Below are 16,831 nucleotides of genomic sequence, written 5' to 3'. Positions count from 1 at the left end.
TATTAACATTGCAGGGTAATTTTTTTTCTAAAAACTATTCCAAACTCTAATGTAATAATTGTCCTATTTCATTCAGTTGAGCATCATCTTATAATTTTCAACATAATTCAATTTCATAGTACTAGTTCATAGATGTGTACAAATTTATCATGTGGCCAAATACTCTGGCATTCTCTTTTCATCTTGCGATAGATTTATGCAACAGAAAAGAAAAAAAATACAGAAAATAGTCACTTTTAACAGATGTTTTAGTCTGAAAAAACTAAAGTCAGCTTAGAATTAAAAATCAAAGCCTACTGGTTGAACTTAGGCATATTTCCATCTGTTATTAATGTTTGAGTTACATACTAAAGACGAGATTATTCATCAAGTCCCTCATGCAATATGTTAGTAAGTGGGATTTTGGTTAGGAATTTAATTGCATAAACTCTATCCATGGAAGCTTCCAATTCATTCAAAATAAGTCTTTACAGTGGCCTGAACTGAATTAAAACAGTTACCAGCACCAAAGAGAACTTCTTGATTTTATTATGAAACGCTTGTATGAGAAGCTGTGAACATAAAAGGGAGATCTCTGTCACCCCATTATGGTTAAATAGTAGTCCTTTCTTCTTTTTCTCCCTTTTCCTTTCTTTTTCCCCCTTTTCAAGCCGCGCAGCGTTATGTGAGGTATTTTTTAATCATATCAAGAAAACTGAGTTAACTTTAAAACAAAAATAAACAAAAGATGTAACATCTCAGGTTGTGTATGTGTAAGATATCTCGGGTTAGACATAATAAATTCTTAGATTACAAAGAGAAATAATTCTGAGTACTCGAAAATGTGATGAGAATTCGAGTGACCATTCTGAAAATATGCACAAAGCTTATACCCAAGTGATTAGGGTCATAAGCTTAGGCAGGCCTCCCCATTGTTGCCTCTACAGGGTTTTACCAATGGTCTGATAATGGGGAGGGGTGGTCAGCGTGAAGGTTCTCGTAATACTTTATAGTGGTGTGAGCACGACAGCCACTGATTAATTACTGCCCTGTTCCCAGCTCACCCATTAGATTACAAAGTGACCCTCACTGTCTCCACAATGGCCTCACAGTTACAGAACACTGTCCTAGAGAATTCTTTAAGATAAGTTGTTAAAAATCTTTGTATTCTATTAAAAATTTCCAGTAAAACTTCCTGTCTTTCAGATGATTAAAATGGAGATTGGAAAATATTCAAAAAATGGAAAAACAGGAGAGGGGGGATAATATAAATATTTCAACCTTTGATTTCATTGTAGACAGCATTAATAAATCAGATTGCTTAAAAATATTACCATAGTAATATCCTTAAAGATCTTAACACATATGAAGTTACATCTCTTTTTTCACTTGTATTCTTTTTTCAATCCCCTTTTACCCCCACTCCCTTGCTATTTATACATATAACAGTGTCTAAGATGTTTCAAAATACACTGAAATACTAAACACTGAGGCTAATGGTAAAAAAAAATCACTCCACTTTAAATGAATATCTCAAAGTAGTGCACATTAATACGTGCTTCTATGGAAACAACTCTTTCTGGATGTCAGCTTAAGCTTCTCCATATGATTTTTCTCAAAGGCTTCCTTTTAAAACCATCACTACCATTTATTATCTTCTTGTTATATAGACTGTTACTTTTGTTTCATCACAAATCTCTGCCTGCTTATTAGCAGCCCTGCCACTACTATCAGATGACATTTGTTTTACTTAATGTATGTAGTTTTAGAAAAAAATTACAGAACTGCTATTACTGCATTATATGAAAAAATTCCAGTGTACATTTAGCTGACACTGCATCAGCTGCTATTTAAACTGAGCTTAGCTAATGGACTTTTAATGTCAGCAGGGTTACGTGCAGTTACTGGCTATTAGCAGAAATGGCTCCTTTCTATAAAAATCACTTTTCCTCAAGTGTGTTGTTTGAACATTCCTTTCCCTAATTTAGTGACTGTCACTGAATGCAAAACAAACTCAAAGACTGTGGAATCTGCTGTTATCTTTAAGACCCTCTTTTTAACCTTGCAATTCAGCATTAAACAGGCAACCTCTCATTAGCATTTAGACTTGCTATCGCAAAACTTTGTGGGACATTATTATTATTACTTTGCCGTTCTTAACAGAATATTACATATTTTTCTTACGAAAAGACTATGTCATCCATGAACATATGATATGTAAGATAGAGAACATAGGAAACAATTCCCTGTGTTCTAGAATTTATTTGCATCTTTTAAAATCCTAGTTCAGAAATGCCAAGTGATGTGGAAACATATGGCAATAATTAACATATATTTACATATTGATGTGTCATGTAAATATATATTAACCTGCATTTAATATAATATTAAAAACAAGCAGGAAATCATATTATCCCTCTATGTAGAATTAAATTTTTTAGATTCTTTCAGTGGTAACAACTCTTTCCCCCTCAAATAATTTTATCTTTGTTCATTTAAATAAAGGTATCAATGGATATAATGGAGAAATCTAGAAATAAAAACACCTGTATAGCATCTGACGGAGTCCAAGAAAATTAAACATTCTGCCTGGAAACACAATTCCATTTTATTAAGAAGTTGAAACATATCACCAGTTGAAAAACAACACAACTGACTGCCTTCAATCTGCCCAATCATAAGAAGTCACTCAGGCAAGGTGCTTACCAGGCAAACATTGTCTCTGTTGAAGAGGGGGTCCCACATGTGAATGAAACATTTTACTCATGCACAGAGGAGAGTTGGCCTTCTCTTTTGGTCAAAAAATTATAGTCTACTGGAAATGGCAACCCACTCCAGTGGTCTTGCCTGAAGAATCCCAGGGACGGCAGAGCCTGGTGGGCTGCCGTCTATGGGGTGGCACAGAGTCGGACACGACCGAAGCAACTTAGCAGTAGCAGTGTAGGAAAATGGGCTTACCAGGTGGCGCTAGTGGCAAAGACCTACCTGCCAATGCAGGAGATGTAAGGACACCGTTTGATTCCTGGGTGGGGAAGATCCCCTGGAGGAGGGCATGGCAACCCACTCCAGTATTCTTGCCTGGAGAATCCCATGGACAGAGGAGCCTGCAGGCTACAGTCCATAGGATCGCAAAGAGCTGGACATGACTAAAGTGACTTAGCATGCACACACGCATGTGTAGGAAAATATGGTATTTCTTTTCCACGTGTTTTAAACAAGCCAGTGCACGTGGAGATCCCCCAGTTTCTGTTACTTGCAGGACAGGAGAAAACTGCTTCTATCAGATAAGCCACTGCGCAAATGAACCAGAGACAGCTCTACTGTGCACTGCCGTAGACAATTTAACTACTGGTCGACAACACTTTTTGCAGAGAAGAATGTCATTTTCCCGTTAGAAACCAGGGATGAAACCTGATTCCCTATTCACTGACTACCTTATCATTTCTTTTCAGTACGTTTGTTTTCATTTATTTGATAGGTTTTGTTTGCTTTTTGGGGATATTGCCAAGACTGTTTGACAATGAATTTTCCTGAAACAAAGAGTTACACACACAATTTGTGCAAACATAAGTGTGTGTGTGTGTGTGTGTGTGTGTGTGTGTGCGCGCGCTCACAGATAACTCTTCATTCCACTAAGAGTCTTCCAGGAAATGCCCTCCTGGGAAATAATTCCATAGATACTTCATTCTATAAAAAATGACGTGTATTTTTCACATGATCATTGTCTCTAATAAAGTTAATAAACTGATTAACCCCATCCCTACTTGGAAAACAAATCTATTGTTAAAATGTTTTCTAGTCATCCTTCTTCTACATTTTTTCATCAGGTTATAGTAAGTAAACTCTAACTTTCTCCAATATGCCGTTTAAATATATATAGATATAATTCATATATATATACACACATATGTATAGTTAAACATATATGCAGTTAATTTTTGTTCATGTGTAAACATAAGCAAAAATAAATATATACGTTGATTAATATATAAGAGAAAGATATTGGTAACATTTTCTATAAATGTACTGTTATTTATATTAAAGATAAAACTTCATTTAAGCAAATTCTTTTCTGAGACAATTGTCCCTAATAACTCCTATATATCCTAAGAATGAGTTTCAATTTCTGATGTACAGGTGAGATTTAACATACAATGTTGGTATTATTAATGACACTATTTAACAGAGTAGCTGAGGAAATATAAATGCATTTTACAGAGAACTTTGAAGGATTCCATGTATCAGTATATCATTTTGATTTAAGTCTAGATTTCTCAAACAAGTACATCCTGCTCAAACAAGTCTAAGTAAAATTGAAATGTGATGTATAAAAAAATATATCTTTTAAATACTTTATAAACTCTTTTGCTATGTTCATTGAAATAGATGTGTATCAAGACTCTATTTATATAAAGGTTTCAAGTCAGAGTGCCATTGAATAATATTATAATGAAATACTGATCTTAGGTCTCTATTCCGGATAGCACAAACAATAAATCATTTGAGCATGCCTGTTTTTCCTCAGCTTCTGAGAGCAGTTTCTGAAACAGGCTTCTGTTTTCCACCAAGCTGCATGCTCTGTGGGTGATGGTTGTAGCAGGCTGGGAGGAAAATGTCTTAGGCTCTTTCAATCCTTGAATTTGATCCCTAACACATTTAAAAGTTTATGCTCTCTCATGATACAGAAGAAAGAAGGAAAGTTGCTAAAGAAAATGACAGGTAAGGTAATTACTGTTTTCTCCAGAATGACTCCAAGATTTCTGCTTACCAAACTTGCCTACTTCCACTGGGTGGCTACAATGTGTATATTTATCAAACTCTTTATTCAATGGAAGATAAAATGAATCATTTTTCCTTAGTAAAAGCTGAATTCAAATGTCAACGTCTTTCACACAGACATCACGCTCAAAGTGAAATTGCCATCATTTACTCTGTCTTTCCAATCAAAGTTTTTATTGTGGTAGTAATCTGGCTATTTGGTTTGGATTAGAGATAACACAGGTTTGTGATAATCACATATAATAAAACAACAACAATGCTTTCTTCACTGACTGTCACTTTTAGTTCCAGAAAATGTCAGAGAATACCATTTGTTTAAGGGTAGTCTCTAATTCAGATTTTGAAAGATTTTTTTTAAGGGTTTTGAAATTCCAAAAAGATAATGGAATCATCTAAAATACTCTATTTGAGTGCAAAAAAACAAAGTTGCAAATTCACAGAGACTAGAATAGTCCCATTCTGCTCCCCTTCACTTTTGCCTGATACCTGGATGTATTTCACTATGCTTGTAATTATAAGTGGATATTATTATACCACATGCCCATCATAGTGCACTAAACTATTGCCTAAGAGAATGTACATTATGCATTATCTTAAAATACTTTTCTGTACAAATGGTCTACTTTACTTCTACATTGCTCTTTCATATTTTATATTATTACACACACTAATTTTCATGAATTTTGAAAACACCTGCATTTCCACTTAAGGACATGTTTAGCCTTATAACTGGGCTACAGATGTATTTTAGTGGGAAAGCATTAATGTGTTTTTACTGGAAATGAATGTTCATATATAAGATTTTTTATTCTGAACAGAGGAAAAAAGACAACAACATTTGAGTTCAGTCAGCCCATGATTAAATAATCAATTAAGACATTGACTAAAATTGAAAAATGTTAGCATTCATCAGTAAACTTGTTTAATGTGCTGAGGGAGTTTCTGTTGTTTCACATTCTTAGTTAGAAGAACAGATAATACACGTTCATCTACATGAAGCATTTTTATGGCTCTCATAATTGCCAAGAAATGAATCTAGCCACAGGATCCAAATGACAATGATTAATGAAGATAAAACCCTTATCCTCACAACATTTTAAAATAAATAAGACTGGTAACTCTGGAATGAAATTTGATTAATCAATATCATCTGTTAACAGATGATTATTTGGAGCCTCATATTTTAAGTAAGAACTCTAAGAAGCACATCAATAAAATGAAGTCTCACCTGTCTCCTTTCTCTCTCATTCCACTACCACACTGCGATGAGACATGCTTATTTAATTAGAAGAGGGTATTCCCCAAACACTGGAGTTTTCAGATGTTAAGCTTATACTTTCACTACTTAAAGCACTTTTGAATCACTACCCATTGCTAATAAAAAGGTATACTGACATAAGGACAAACACCAGCACTTTGAAAGCTTCAGCTCACTTTTCAAATTATAACTTCAATTTAATTAATGTCACAGTAACTTTAACACTATGTGTGAGTGACTAGATATGTTTTAAGTATCAGATCTGGAGACATTCTTCTGTGGCTTTCAAAACCTCATTATATAATACTAAGGGAGCAACTTTTGGGGGGCAGGAACTCTCAAAATGAGAAACGACATTACAACTTTAACCCTGAACTCATTTCAATTGTAAAATTGTGATAATATTTTTAACATTTTGTTTATAAGAGTCCAAATATTTACAACATAGTATATATATTAGGTTTTCATGAAAAGGCAGAAATTCTTCTAAGAGTTCTAATCAGGTAGAGAATGTAAAAAGTTTACTATTTTTGAGCTTGTTAGCTCATTAAATTAATACTATACAATTTTTGTTATTAAAATCTCTACAAATATGGAGGTCATAAATATTTAAAATAAGAGAAACTATAAATTATGCAATCATTGGATTTCTTTTTAAAAACTAGAAAAAAAGAAACAGTTTTTAAAATATTGCTCAAGGCAAACTTACTATACTTAAAAAATGTCACATAAAGAATAGCGTTGAGTTTCTCATAGCTTCTATTTTAGTTTAAACATCCTTGAACTAAGTGATACTGGAACAATACCCAAGGTCTCATATTCATGGAGCTCTCTTCTACAAATCCATAAGCAATCTGCTGTCAAAGAAGAGCCCATACATAGCTTTAAGGAGTTAGATTAAAAGAGAAAAAGAGTGAGAAATTTAGGACTCTCTAACTGCAGACCAGGCATTCCAAAAGTAAAAGTGGAATGAAAATATTGTAAAAGAAAGACGTATTTTAACTCTAAATAACACAAAACTCCCACAAATGTCTAGTTTTATCTTAAACTTTCGGTAGAAAGCAACATTTACTACAAGCATGAGGGAATTCCCTGGCTGTCCAGTGGTTAGGACGTGGGGGCTCTCACTGCTGGGCCCTTAGGTTTGATTGCTGGTTGGAGAACTGATCCCTCAATCCACATGACATGGCCCAAAAAAAAAAAAGCACTAAACATGAAAAAAAATGGCATTAACCATTAAACAGATAGAACTAATTAAGTGTGACACTTTCAAAATGCATATTACCTAGATTACCCATGTTGTTCTACTTTATGATGCTGAAGCTTTCTCCTGCAAATATAACTTGAATGTATGAAAGTCTTGGTGATTTGCTTTCCCTTGTTTTTCTATATTTTTGTGTTGTTTTATCATGTATTTCATTATGATTTTTAGATATACACTTGTGTCCATTTTTTCATTTTTTTTTTTTTTTTAAGAAAAACTATCCACATTTGCTCAACAGGCTGGTTTTCTCAAAACAGTTATCTGAAAATCTGGAACTTACATGTACTTTTTAAAAATAAAAGTATGTATTAAATAAAAGTGTTTATAGATTTATGCAAGGTTATTTTTCAATATTCATTGTAAAGATAGAAAGTCAAAGAGTGAAGCCAGGGCTGAACAGGCTGTGACTTAATATGGCATTTTTAGAACTAGTATTAGGTTAATTTCCCAGATTGTGTGGAAAGGAAGAAATGTGGCTATGAAAAGAGACAGCTTCCCACAGGCTGTGGGAAGAATCATGCCATGCCCAGGAATCTGCAGTGGGACATTTTGGAGCATTTCCTCAGGCAACTCCACTTGTGACTTTGGGAGAAGCAGTGTGTGCAGCAAACCCTACTCTCGGTAAATTATTGACCTTTAATTTCTTTAACTTCTAGATTTCTTGGTCTGTAGTTTACAGAGTTAGAAACCAACAAATACTGTTGCTCATACTTTTGATGTGTTAATTCATGCAGCCCTCATTTGACTTATAGTTTATCTTATTCCCATTTTACATCTGAGGAAACTGAGGCACAGAGAAGCTAAATAACTCACCAGTGGCCACACGGCTAGGTGGCGGCGGTGGCAGTATTATGAGGCAGTTGTAACCACTAAACTAACAGGCAGAATGGGCACCACACCCCCCTCACAGCCTGTATATAACCTGTGTCTCCCCAAAGCCAGACCAATGATATATTAAACCTAAGCAAGATCTAAGAAGACAGTTGCAGTGCAAATAGCTTTAAGACCAAACAATTTCCAACCAACCTCCTGCCCTTACGTTCCTCTGTGCAGGGATTATGGAACCCCCGCTACCACTCCCACTGCAACCCTAGCTTGTCCTGTTTACTACTAACACAGGATGCTTGAGTCCAGAAAGTACTATACCTACGGCCACTGTTCTATTTCAGAACGCAAATCATAATTCCGTGGTTCTAAGTCTGTCTTCCTCGAAGGGTGAAACTGTCTTCTCAACTCCCTAAAAAACAGCACACAGTATGGGACATAATAATTGTTCAGAACTTTATTTCTAATACCATACACTATGCAAACAGCTCACAGATTTCTAATTTGAGGCGACGTGAATAGGTTTGTTCCTAACTGCCACAAATGCAAAAGTCAAACTAAAAAAGAAGACATGGGCTAAAAGAGCAAGGCGAGAATGCTGGCTCAAGCCCCATCCCCACATGCTTCCCCATTATCATCTTGAAGTGGTGGCCTCCTGTAGTTTTAATGTTTCTTCTGAGTGACTCCCTCTGCTGCTCCAGCAAAGCCATGACCTAAATCAGAAAAGTGCTAAAGGCAGTTAGGGCACTGCGGCTATTTGCACTAATTGGAGAACCTAGCATACATTAGAGAACAGTTATTTTTAAGTCTCGACAATACTTCTAAATATGCTAAAAGGGTTTGCCTAGGAGAGCTGGATGCCTCTTCCACGTCCTTAGGAGGGTTGCTTAACAAGGATCTAGTATGCATTCTGATCGTGACAACCAGACTACAATAGGAGACGCTCTAGGGTCCTGTCTTGTTGAACATGGAATCCCCGGGATCCAGAACACAGAAGGCCAGGAAGTCGGTAAATGTTAACAATTTAATGGCTCCTCAGGCTTTGCAAGTACTTGAAAAGTTTGCTCTCTGAAGCCTTTTAAGAATCCCCTAAGCTAGAAGACATGAAATTATTGTTCTAAACAAAGGTAAACTTGCTTACTTTTCCTTACTACAAATTCCAAATGCAAACTTAAGAATTTACTCTGCTCCTGAAACAGAAAAACTATATAGTATACATGTCATGAAAGTCAGTCTTCCATGCCAGTTGTCTATTTGTACCACATCAACATGCATAAATGCGTGAAAGTAATTTTTACTCTTTTTCTTGGAAGAAGTATATTGTTTTAAAAGCATTACAAATTATCTTATAATAATTGAGAATTATCCCAATATAATCTTCAGTAATTTTCTGTTCTGACTTTGGTGGTGTTAACACTCATAACACTAGTTGGTGCTAGATAAGCAGAATATCAATGTTGTGTAATCCAGGAATAAAATGCATTTCAAGAGGACACTAATTTTGAGGCAAACTGGACACATATACACACACAGCCTTTTCCTGGTGAAATCTTTCATTCTTGAAAGTCAGAAACACCACAGATTCCCTGGAGCTAGGAGTTCCCAGCAATCTTGAATGAAACAATTAGAACATAGCCAGAAAGGAGAAAGTTGTTGCTTAAAGCCTAAAGACTCTCCCAAGGACCTGTTTAAAATGACTGCTGTCTTTTTTCAAACCACAGTTACAAAATGAGTACACTCACAAATAATATCCATTCTGCCTTTTTATCTTAAACATCTGTTATTTTCTTGGCTTTCTCTGAAGACACGCATTTCCAAAAACTTCCAATTTGCTAGTATCTTTCTAACAACAGAATAAAAAAATCTTGTCCACATTGTAAAGTGCTTATATTAACTTTCTCATCTTAATTGCATACATACTTCCATTCATAAAAAATCATTTATCCCCATCTTTAAGCCCTCAGCATAAGGAAATCATACCTTGAGGGAGCAACAGCATCTTTTATTTCCCTAGTGATCTAGTCCAAAGAGAGAGGAGAAAAAATAGAAAAAAATTAGAAGGAAACAAAGGTCTGACTTCCTTATCAAACCATTATAGGAGTATGATTCTGAAAAGAAAGTGTATTTAATAGTAGTTCAACAGAAAACAGGCTGGAAGAATGGATTAGAGTGATAGTGATGGTAACAGAAAGTAGAGTTTGGTGCTTTCTACATTTTGACACCTAACAGGAATATCTGGTATCCTGAAATACAGAGGAAGCCAAAGATTAAAAGGGTGGAATTGTGTGTCTCTCAAAGACAAGATTCAGTCTGTCCACTAGGAATTGAAAGAAAAATAATAAACGGAGAAAAACAGCAGTGAAATGCACAAACCCAAAAGAATACATTTAATTGTTCCACTTAAGATCAGAAGAGTTGGTTAAATCCTCAGTCTTTGGCTTGCCTGGTTTATGAAATGGAAAAAAGTGTAAGAGGCAAACGCTCAGTCTATCCTGGGCATCTTTTCTTTTAATAGCTTCTCCCCTCTTCTTTCAATATTAATCCACTTACAATCTTCTGTTTGATTATCTTTATTGATCTTTTTTCCTATCCAGTCTTTTTAATTTGGCTGTAGTAAGCTCTCGGCAGGGATCCTATATCTCCCATTTGGCATCTTTGGGGACTTTAACTTGTCCTTTTCCCAAACAGTTCTCTCACTGCCTGGTCCCCCTTCCGTCCCCACCTCCACCCCCACCCTATAGCTTAGTCCTTTGTGCGCCCAATAACAGCAGGCGAATTCCACAGGGAGTCACGCGGCTGATTCCACAACAATTCATCAGGTTGCTCACTTCAACTTGCAAACGCCCCCTCTAAGTACCCTCAGCTGCCGTCCTGAGAACTTCCAATTTCAAGAAACCTACAATAAGTTTATGATTCTCAATGGGGATTCCTTTGTAAAATAGACAGACAGATGAGCTTTAGAAATATGAATAAGAAAACCACGGCAAAACCTCGGGGATGGGAGGCATCTGGCTAGAAGGGAAGGATTTATGAGCGTGGCTACTTAGCTAGGCAGCAGGAAAATTTACTCTCCGAAGTAGCTATGGCTAATTCACAAAGCCTAACTAATCACTTACCGCCCCACCCGGACCACACCAGCCCGCGCCCGGCGCCCGCCTCCACCTCCCACGCCCTCGCCCCCAGCTCCTCCGCGGATCTGCGGGAATGCTGCCGCTAACCGCCGGAGTGTCTGAGCATCTCCCAGGGAGCTGAGGCTCTCGCCGCACCTCCTCTGCTTTCCAAATTTGGAAAGAGTGTAACCGAGATGATAGGATGCCTGGATTACCTCCGAACGCTGCGGAAGCTTCCTCCACCCCCACCCTCATCCCAGAGAAAAGCTGAGCTGCCAGCGCGGAGCCACCGACCACCACAAAACTGGGCGGCAAGACCCAGGGGGGCGCTCGGGGTGGCCCGGAGGTGGAGGGGCGTCAGATGACCCGAGAGAGACCCCGGAGAGGGGAGTCTTGGCTTTCTTCTTTCAATGTCTTCCACTCCGCTTGGAAGGGCTCGGAAGGCAGGGATTTGCCTCCATCACCTCAAACTCGGAGCGCAAGAAGAAAACGGCGGTCAGCCTCTGTGCCTCCCCTCCGCCCTTACCCACCCTTAACTCCTGGCTGAGCTCCTCTAGATCCTGGTGTGCCCAGGGCCCCGGCCACTTATTTTTTAAAGCTCAGACGCATTAAAATGTCAGTTATAAAGTGGCCGGGTTACCCCGGGGAGTTTCGGATTTAGTTTGAACGACCAGTCCGTTTCCTCAGAGCTGAGAGGTTTTAAGTTTCTCCGTCGCCGGCGAGTAGGGCGACCCGGAGAGGGTACGAGGGCGGGGAGGCGTGCACACCCCGGGCCTGCTGGGCTCGGGACGCCGTCCTGGTGCCCCGCGAATCTCCACCGCGCCCAGGGCAGCCGCCGAAGGGCACCGGCGTCGGAGGGTCGCCGGCCGCAAGGGACACGTTATCTTAGCTGAGAGCCCTTGGGCGTCTGGTGTCTTCAGAGACTCACTGAAGAACCCGCAAACCCAGACGTGGCACAGCGCGGGGAGCCTCTGCGCATCAGAGAGCATCCGCGGCAGGCCACGCCGCCGCCCGCACCCAGAGTCCCTCCAGACCGCGGTGTGCGCAATGTACGACGACGTGTGCGTGTCGGACAGAAAGTGCAAAAGACAGCCCAGGCTCCCACATGTCCAGGGATAGACGCGTGTCCACACTCCGTGCGTCCCTGGCCCCGCTGTGCCCATCTCGGATGACAGATTAAAAATAATCATGGCCAAAGCTTCCTGACTAGTTGGAAAAGTAGAATTTAAAGTGATTTCCAGTTGAGGGAAACGAGGCGAAGTCAGGAAGTCAGGAGAAGTGGGGAGGAGAGAAAGAAGGAGGGAAGCCCGAGAAACGAAGAGAGGCGGCCGCAGAGCCGGCGGACCCCCTTACCTTGGGCGGCCGAGCCGGTGCCGCTGGCGCTGAGCAGCGCCAGGGCAGGTAGCACGAGCATCTGCAGCACGTATCCCAGTCCCAGTCCGCAGCGGGCCGCTGTCGCCCGCAGACCTTTCCTCATCGTCGACCGAGGTGTGCCGCGCGGAACCACACACACAGAGGCGCGCCAACAGCCGAGAGCCCAGCTGGGCTGCCGCCGAGTCGGTGCACCGCGAAGCTGTCTGAAGAAATAATGATCACCGAGCTCCACACTCCACTTTCTCCTAGGGCAGGGGCCAAAAGAGGGTGGGGAGAAGACGCCGAGGAGGAGTTTGCAGGTCCCTCTTTCCCAGCGCCTTCCAAACCAGCGGCTTCGTGAGAGGCTGCTCTGCCCCCACTTGGGAAGTCCGCGGAGGCGCAAGGCAACCACCTCGTCGCTCCCCTCGGCAGCAGGAGCAGCCGTAGCTCCGCCGCGCGCCGCGCCTGGACTGCTCCCTGGGTCCCCTCGCCTGTGCCGAACACACACAGGCACGCGGGGGTGGGGGGGGGCGGAGGGAGAGGAAGAAACAGCGAGAGGAGGGGGCAGCGGAGGGAGGGAGTTGCGCACAGTGAGGCGCTCGCGGCTCCAATCGCAAGGTTTTCCTGCGGGCGGAGAGACTTCCCGGCTGCCGCCGCTGCCGCTGCTGCTGGGTGGCCAGAGAGGGTCACCTCCTAGCGCGGGGCGCACAGGCGCGCGGAGGCGCTGGCCGCGGAGGCGAGGAGGGCCCAACCAAGTCGGTTGAGGGGTAAGAGGCGGCGGGAGCGCGCCCGCTCGCGTTATGTAAGCGGGGAGTGAGAGAACAGCGCGCCCAGAGCCGGAGGTGGAGAGCGGCGGTGGGTTAATCTGCGGAAGCTGAGAAGAGAGGGACCTGAGGAAAGCCGCGGCTGGGGAGAGTGGGAGCGCGCCTGCCTCCCGCGGTGCGCCAGACCTGGACTCCGACAGCGCCGCGGGCGCGCACCAGCCACTTGGCCGCGTCCCGCGGAGCCCAGCCTGCCGCCTGCCAGCTACACCGCGGGGCCGCCGCCGGAGCCCTACTCCCCGGGCTGGACTCGCCGTACCACTTCAGGTCTCGAAACTGAGTAAGCCGGGGTCGAGCCAGAGCTGAAGTCCTGCGTGCCGGGGAAGAAGGCAGGAAGCTTTTGCAGTGCCCCAGTTCGCTTGGGGTCGTCAACTCCAACGCCACTCAGACTGCGTTATGCTCTGGCCTTCTCTGTAGTGAACAGTAACTAAAAGCTCAAGGAAAACTCCTTCTTCAGCAGAGATTTATTTTCGTGCGTCTTGGGGGCTGGCAAGGTTGAGTATGTAAAGAGTGGTGAGATGATACCGGAAAAACTCCCAGAAACAGTGCCCAAGAGAATTTGTAAATACTCACTTAAAGTGATGGTGGAACCTGTGACATGTCTTCCATATTCCTAATGGTGTGTGTAAGGACTCAAACTGCAATTAATTTTTGTTATGTTTTTACTCAGGAAAGAACTGCCTGGGTAGCTAGGTCGTGGATCCCTGTTGTAATGGTAAAGGGGAAATATAAGAAGGGGAGGATAAAATAAGGAAAGTCTGGATAAAAGGAAAGTGGATGGATTAAAAGTTCAATACACATTGGCAAACTGACCTTCCACGAAGAAGAAAACCACCTCCCAAGATTATTACATTTCTAAACTAATACTAAATAATACATCGGGCAAATTTTAAGCTCTTATTGCCAAGGGGGCAATGTGAACACACACACACAAGCAGGAAACTTGTGGTCTGATCTGGCTGTGGTCCTAACTCACTCTGTTATCCTGGACAGGTCAGGTAAATTGCATGTCTCAGTTTCTTCATCTGTGAAATATTTCATTAGATGGTTTCAGAGTTAACCCCCATCTAAACCTCTAGCCCATAAGGCCTGTTTTGGATGAGTCTGGTAGATCTGAAAAGGTCATTCTTGGCAAAGACATTGAGAAATTGGTCATTTCTTTTTTCTGTGGAGGCACAGACTGCTATACTAAAATCACTTCTTTACTCTCTTCAGCTTCCTCTTACCAAGATATTTTGGTCAGAAGATAAGAGGTGCCTGTGTCAGACTGCCTGAGTTTAATTCTTAGCATTTCTTATTTACTAGCCGGAAGATATTGAAAAATAAAGCCTAATGCCTCAATTTTTTAATCTGCAAAATGGGTCTATTAGCAATAACCATCTACTAGGATTTTGTGAGAGGTAAATGAGTAAAACATCTGTGAAATGCCTGACACATAAAATTGTTAGCTGCTGTTCTCATCTTTGAGGAAAGATTCTCATCAGCTGCATGTTATCTAGACCAATGCTAGAACATTCTGCAATGAGAAATGTGTTTATGTCTGTTATCTAGACCAAGAAAACATTCTGCAATGAGAAATGTGTTTATGTCTGTGCTTTTCAAAATGGTAGTCATTAGACACATGTGGCTACTGAGAACTTGCAGGGTAACTAGTGAGAGTTTTTTTAATTGCCACATGACTAGGGGCTACCATGTTGGAAAGTTCAGATAGGCCACTCACAATCTGTATTTTGAGGATGTCATCAACAGAAAGGGTTATGATATATTTCATGTTTGTCTATACTTTTTCCAAGAAGAACAGCAGCTTAAATACTAAGAAGCCCCCATATATACTCATTATATTAACAACATCTAAAGTATATTTATTCATTTGCAGTTTTATTGTCTATCTTTTCTAACTATAATTTAACTCTTTGTAAGGTGGATACTTTGCCTTGTTCACCATTTCATCCCTTGCTCCTAATATAGAACCCAAAATATAGTTGATGCTCAATCAGTCTTGGTTGATTGATTGCCAAAAAGGCTCAATAAGGGAGAATTCCCAAGTCTAGTTAGTGAAATACAATTAAATTGTCACATAATTCTATTCAGGTCACTGAAGTGCCCAGTGACAGACACTGCATAAAATTAATTCTCTGAAAGAAAGTGTAAGAGGTAAGAAGGGGAAAAGTAGTTCAAAACTGAAATTAAATCTACAGAGAGCAGGAGAATTGTTTGAGAAATGGTACATAGAGTTGAGGTGAGAAAGAGAAGGAAGAGGTGGTGCACAAGAACAAGGACAGGAAAAGTACCAGTAAATCTGTCAGCTTTTCCAAGCAGGTGACTTTCCTATAATCTGTAATTGCCAAAGGAACTTGTCTTGTGTATCAACATCCTGCCTGGTTTTTTCTTCGTGGAAAAGATGATGCAAGTGTTGCATGTAGGCATCTGGGCTAGACTGCTAACTACTCGTTTACTTAGATCTGGGCTCAAATGGCACCACTTAGAGATTCCTTCTTTGACCAACTTACCTAAAATAGCACCTACCGCATCACCCTTGCTTTATTTACCTGTTTTGATTTTCCATATAATACTTATTTTATAAAACAGATATGCCTGTGTTTAAGTATACATAGATGTATGTGTATTACATATGTGTGTCTGTTGGATACTGTCCAATAGAATATATGCTCCTCAAGGGGAGGAATTTTTTTAACACTCTCACTGATCTATACCCCATGCCTAGAAAACTGCCTAGTACATAATAGGTGGTCAATAAACATTCCTTGAATATTGAATGGATGAATGAGAGCTAATGGATCTTAAAACTATGTCCTCGATTAAAACTTTTTTTTAACCCCGAGACAAATTTTCAAATTACGAATAGGGTTTTCCAGCTGTTGAATAAAATCAAACTGGGGCAAATTCTCACAAAAATGAATTTAAATATGAGTTTTTCAGGATTGGAGTACCACAGGTGTTTAAGGAACAGACATGAAATTCATCTCATTTTGAAAAATAAAAAGCGTCATTTAAATCCGTGTACAAGGGCTTCCTTTTTCTTGGCTGCAGTGAGTGGAGAATTAACTCTGGGATAATAAATCCCAGTGACAGGTGCTAATGGGAATTAAGCATGCAAATCCCCCGCATATCCCTCCAGAAATCTACACCAAGAAAAGTATGCTATTTAGCATGTAGGCTGCTTAGTTATAATATTATTTACTGTAAACTAGTATGGAGAAAGCTTCCAGCTTAAGGCTTATGACATAAAAAACAGTGAAAATGTATTTTAATTAAAAAAATATTCTCTTTCATTTCACCTTATATGTTTGGGTCTCTGTTTTTTGTATTTTAATATGTTTTAAAAAATGAATCATATCAGAGATATTAACGTGAACACAGAAGAAGGAGGATTTTAGTGAGCATCAATAGGACAGTGAGGAGGAAACTCACTGTGAGTTGG

General features: G+C 40.4%; 1 protein-coding gene across 1 annotated transcript in view; it reads right to left on the bottom strand.

Annotated features, from left to right (window-relative positions):
• Window positions 1-12,692, bottom strand: part of UNC5C (unc-5 netrin receptor C) — a 424,516-nt gene extending 411,824 nt beyond the window's left edge. The window contains exon 1 of the mRNA XM_052641639.1: window positions 12,569-12,692. Coding sequence (XP_052497599.1) covers window positions 12,569-12,692 — 124 coding nt within the window. The remainder of the gene's footprint in view (window positions 1-12,568) is intronic.
• Window positions 12,693-16,831: the final 4,139 nt, after the last annotated feature.

This window comes from Budorcas taxicolor, chromosome 6 (genome assembly GCF_023091745.1).
Source record: "Budorcas taxicolor isolate Tak-1 chromosome 6, Takin1.1, whole genome shotgun sequence".
Lineage (NCBI taxonomy): Eukaryota > Metazoa > Chordata > Mammalia > Artiodactyla > Bovidae > Budorcas > Budorcas taxicolor.
Note: the sequence above shows the minus strand (reverse complement) of the source record. Positions and strands in the feature narration are given on the sequence as shown.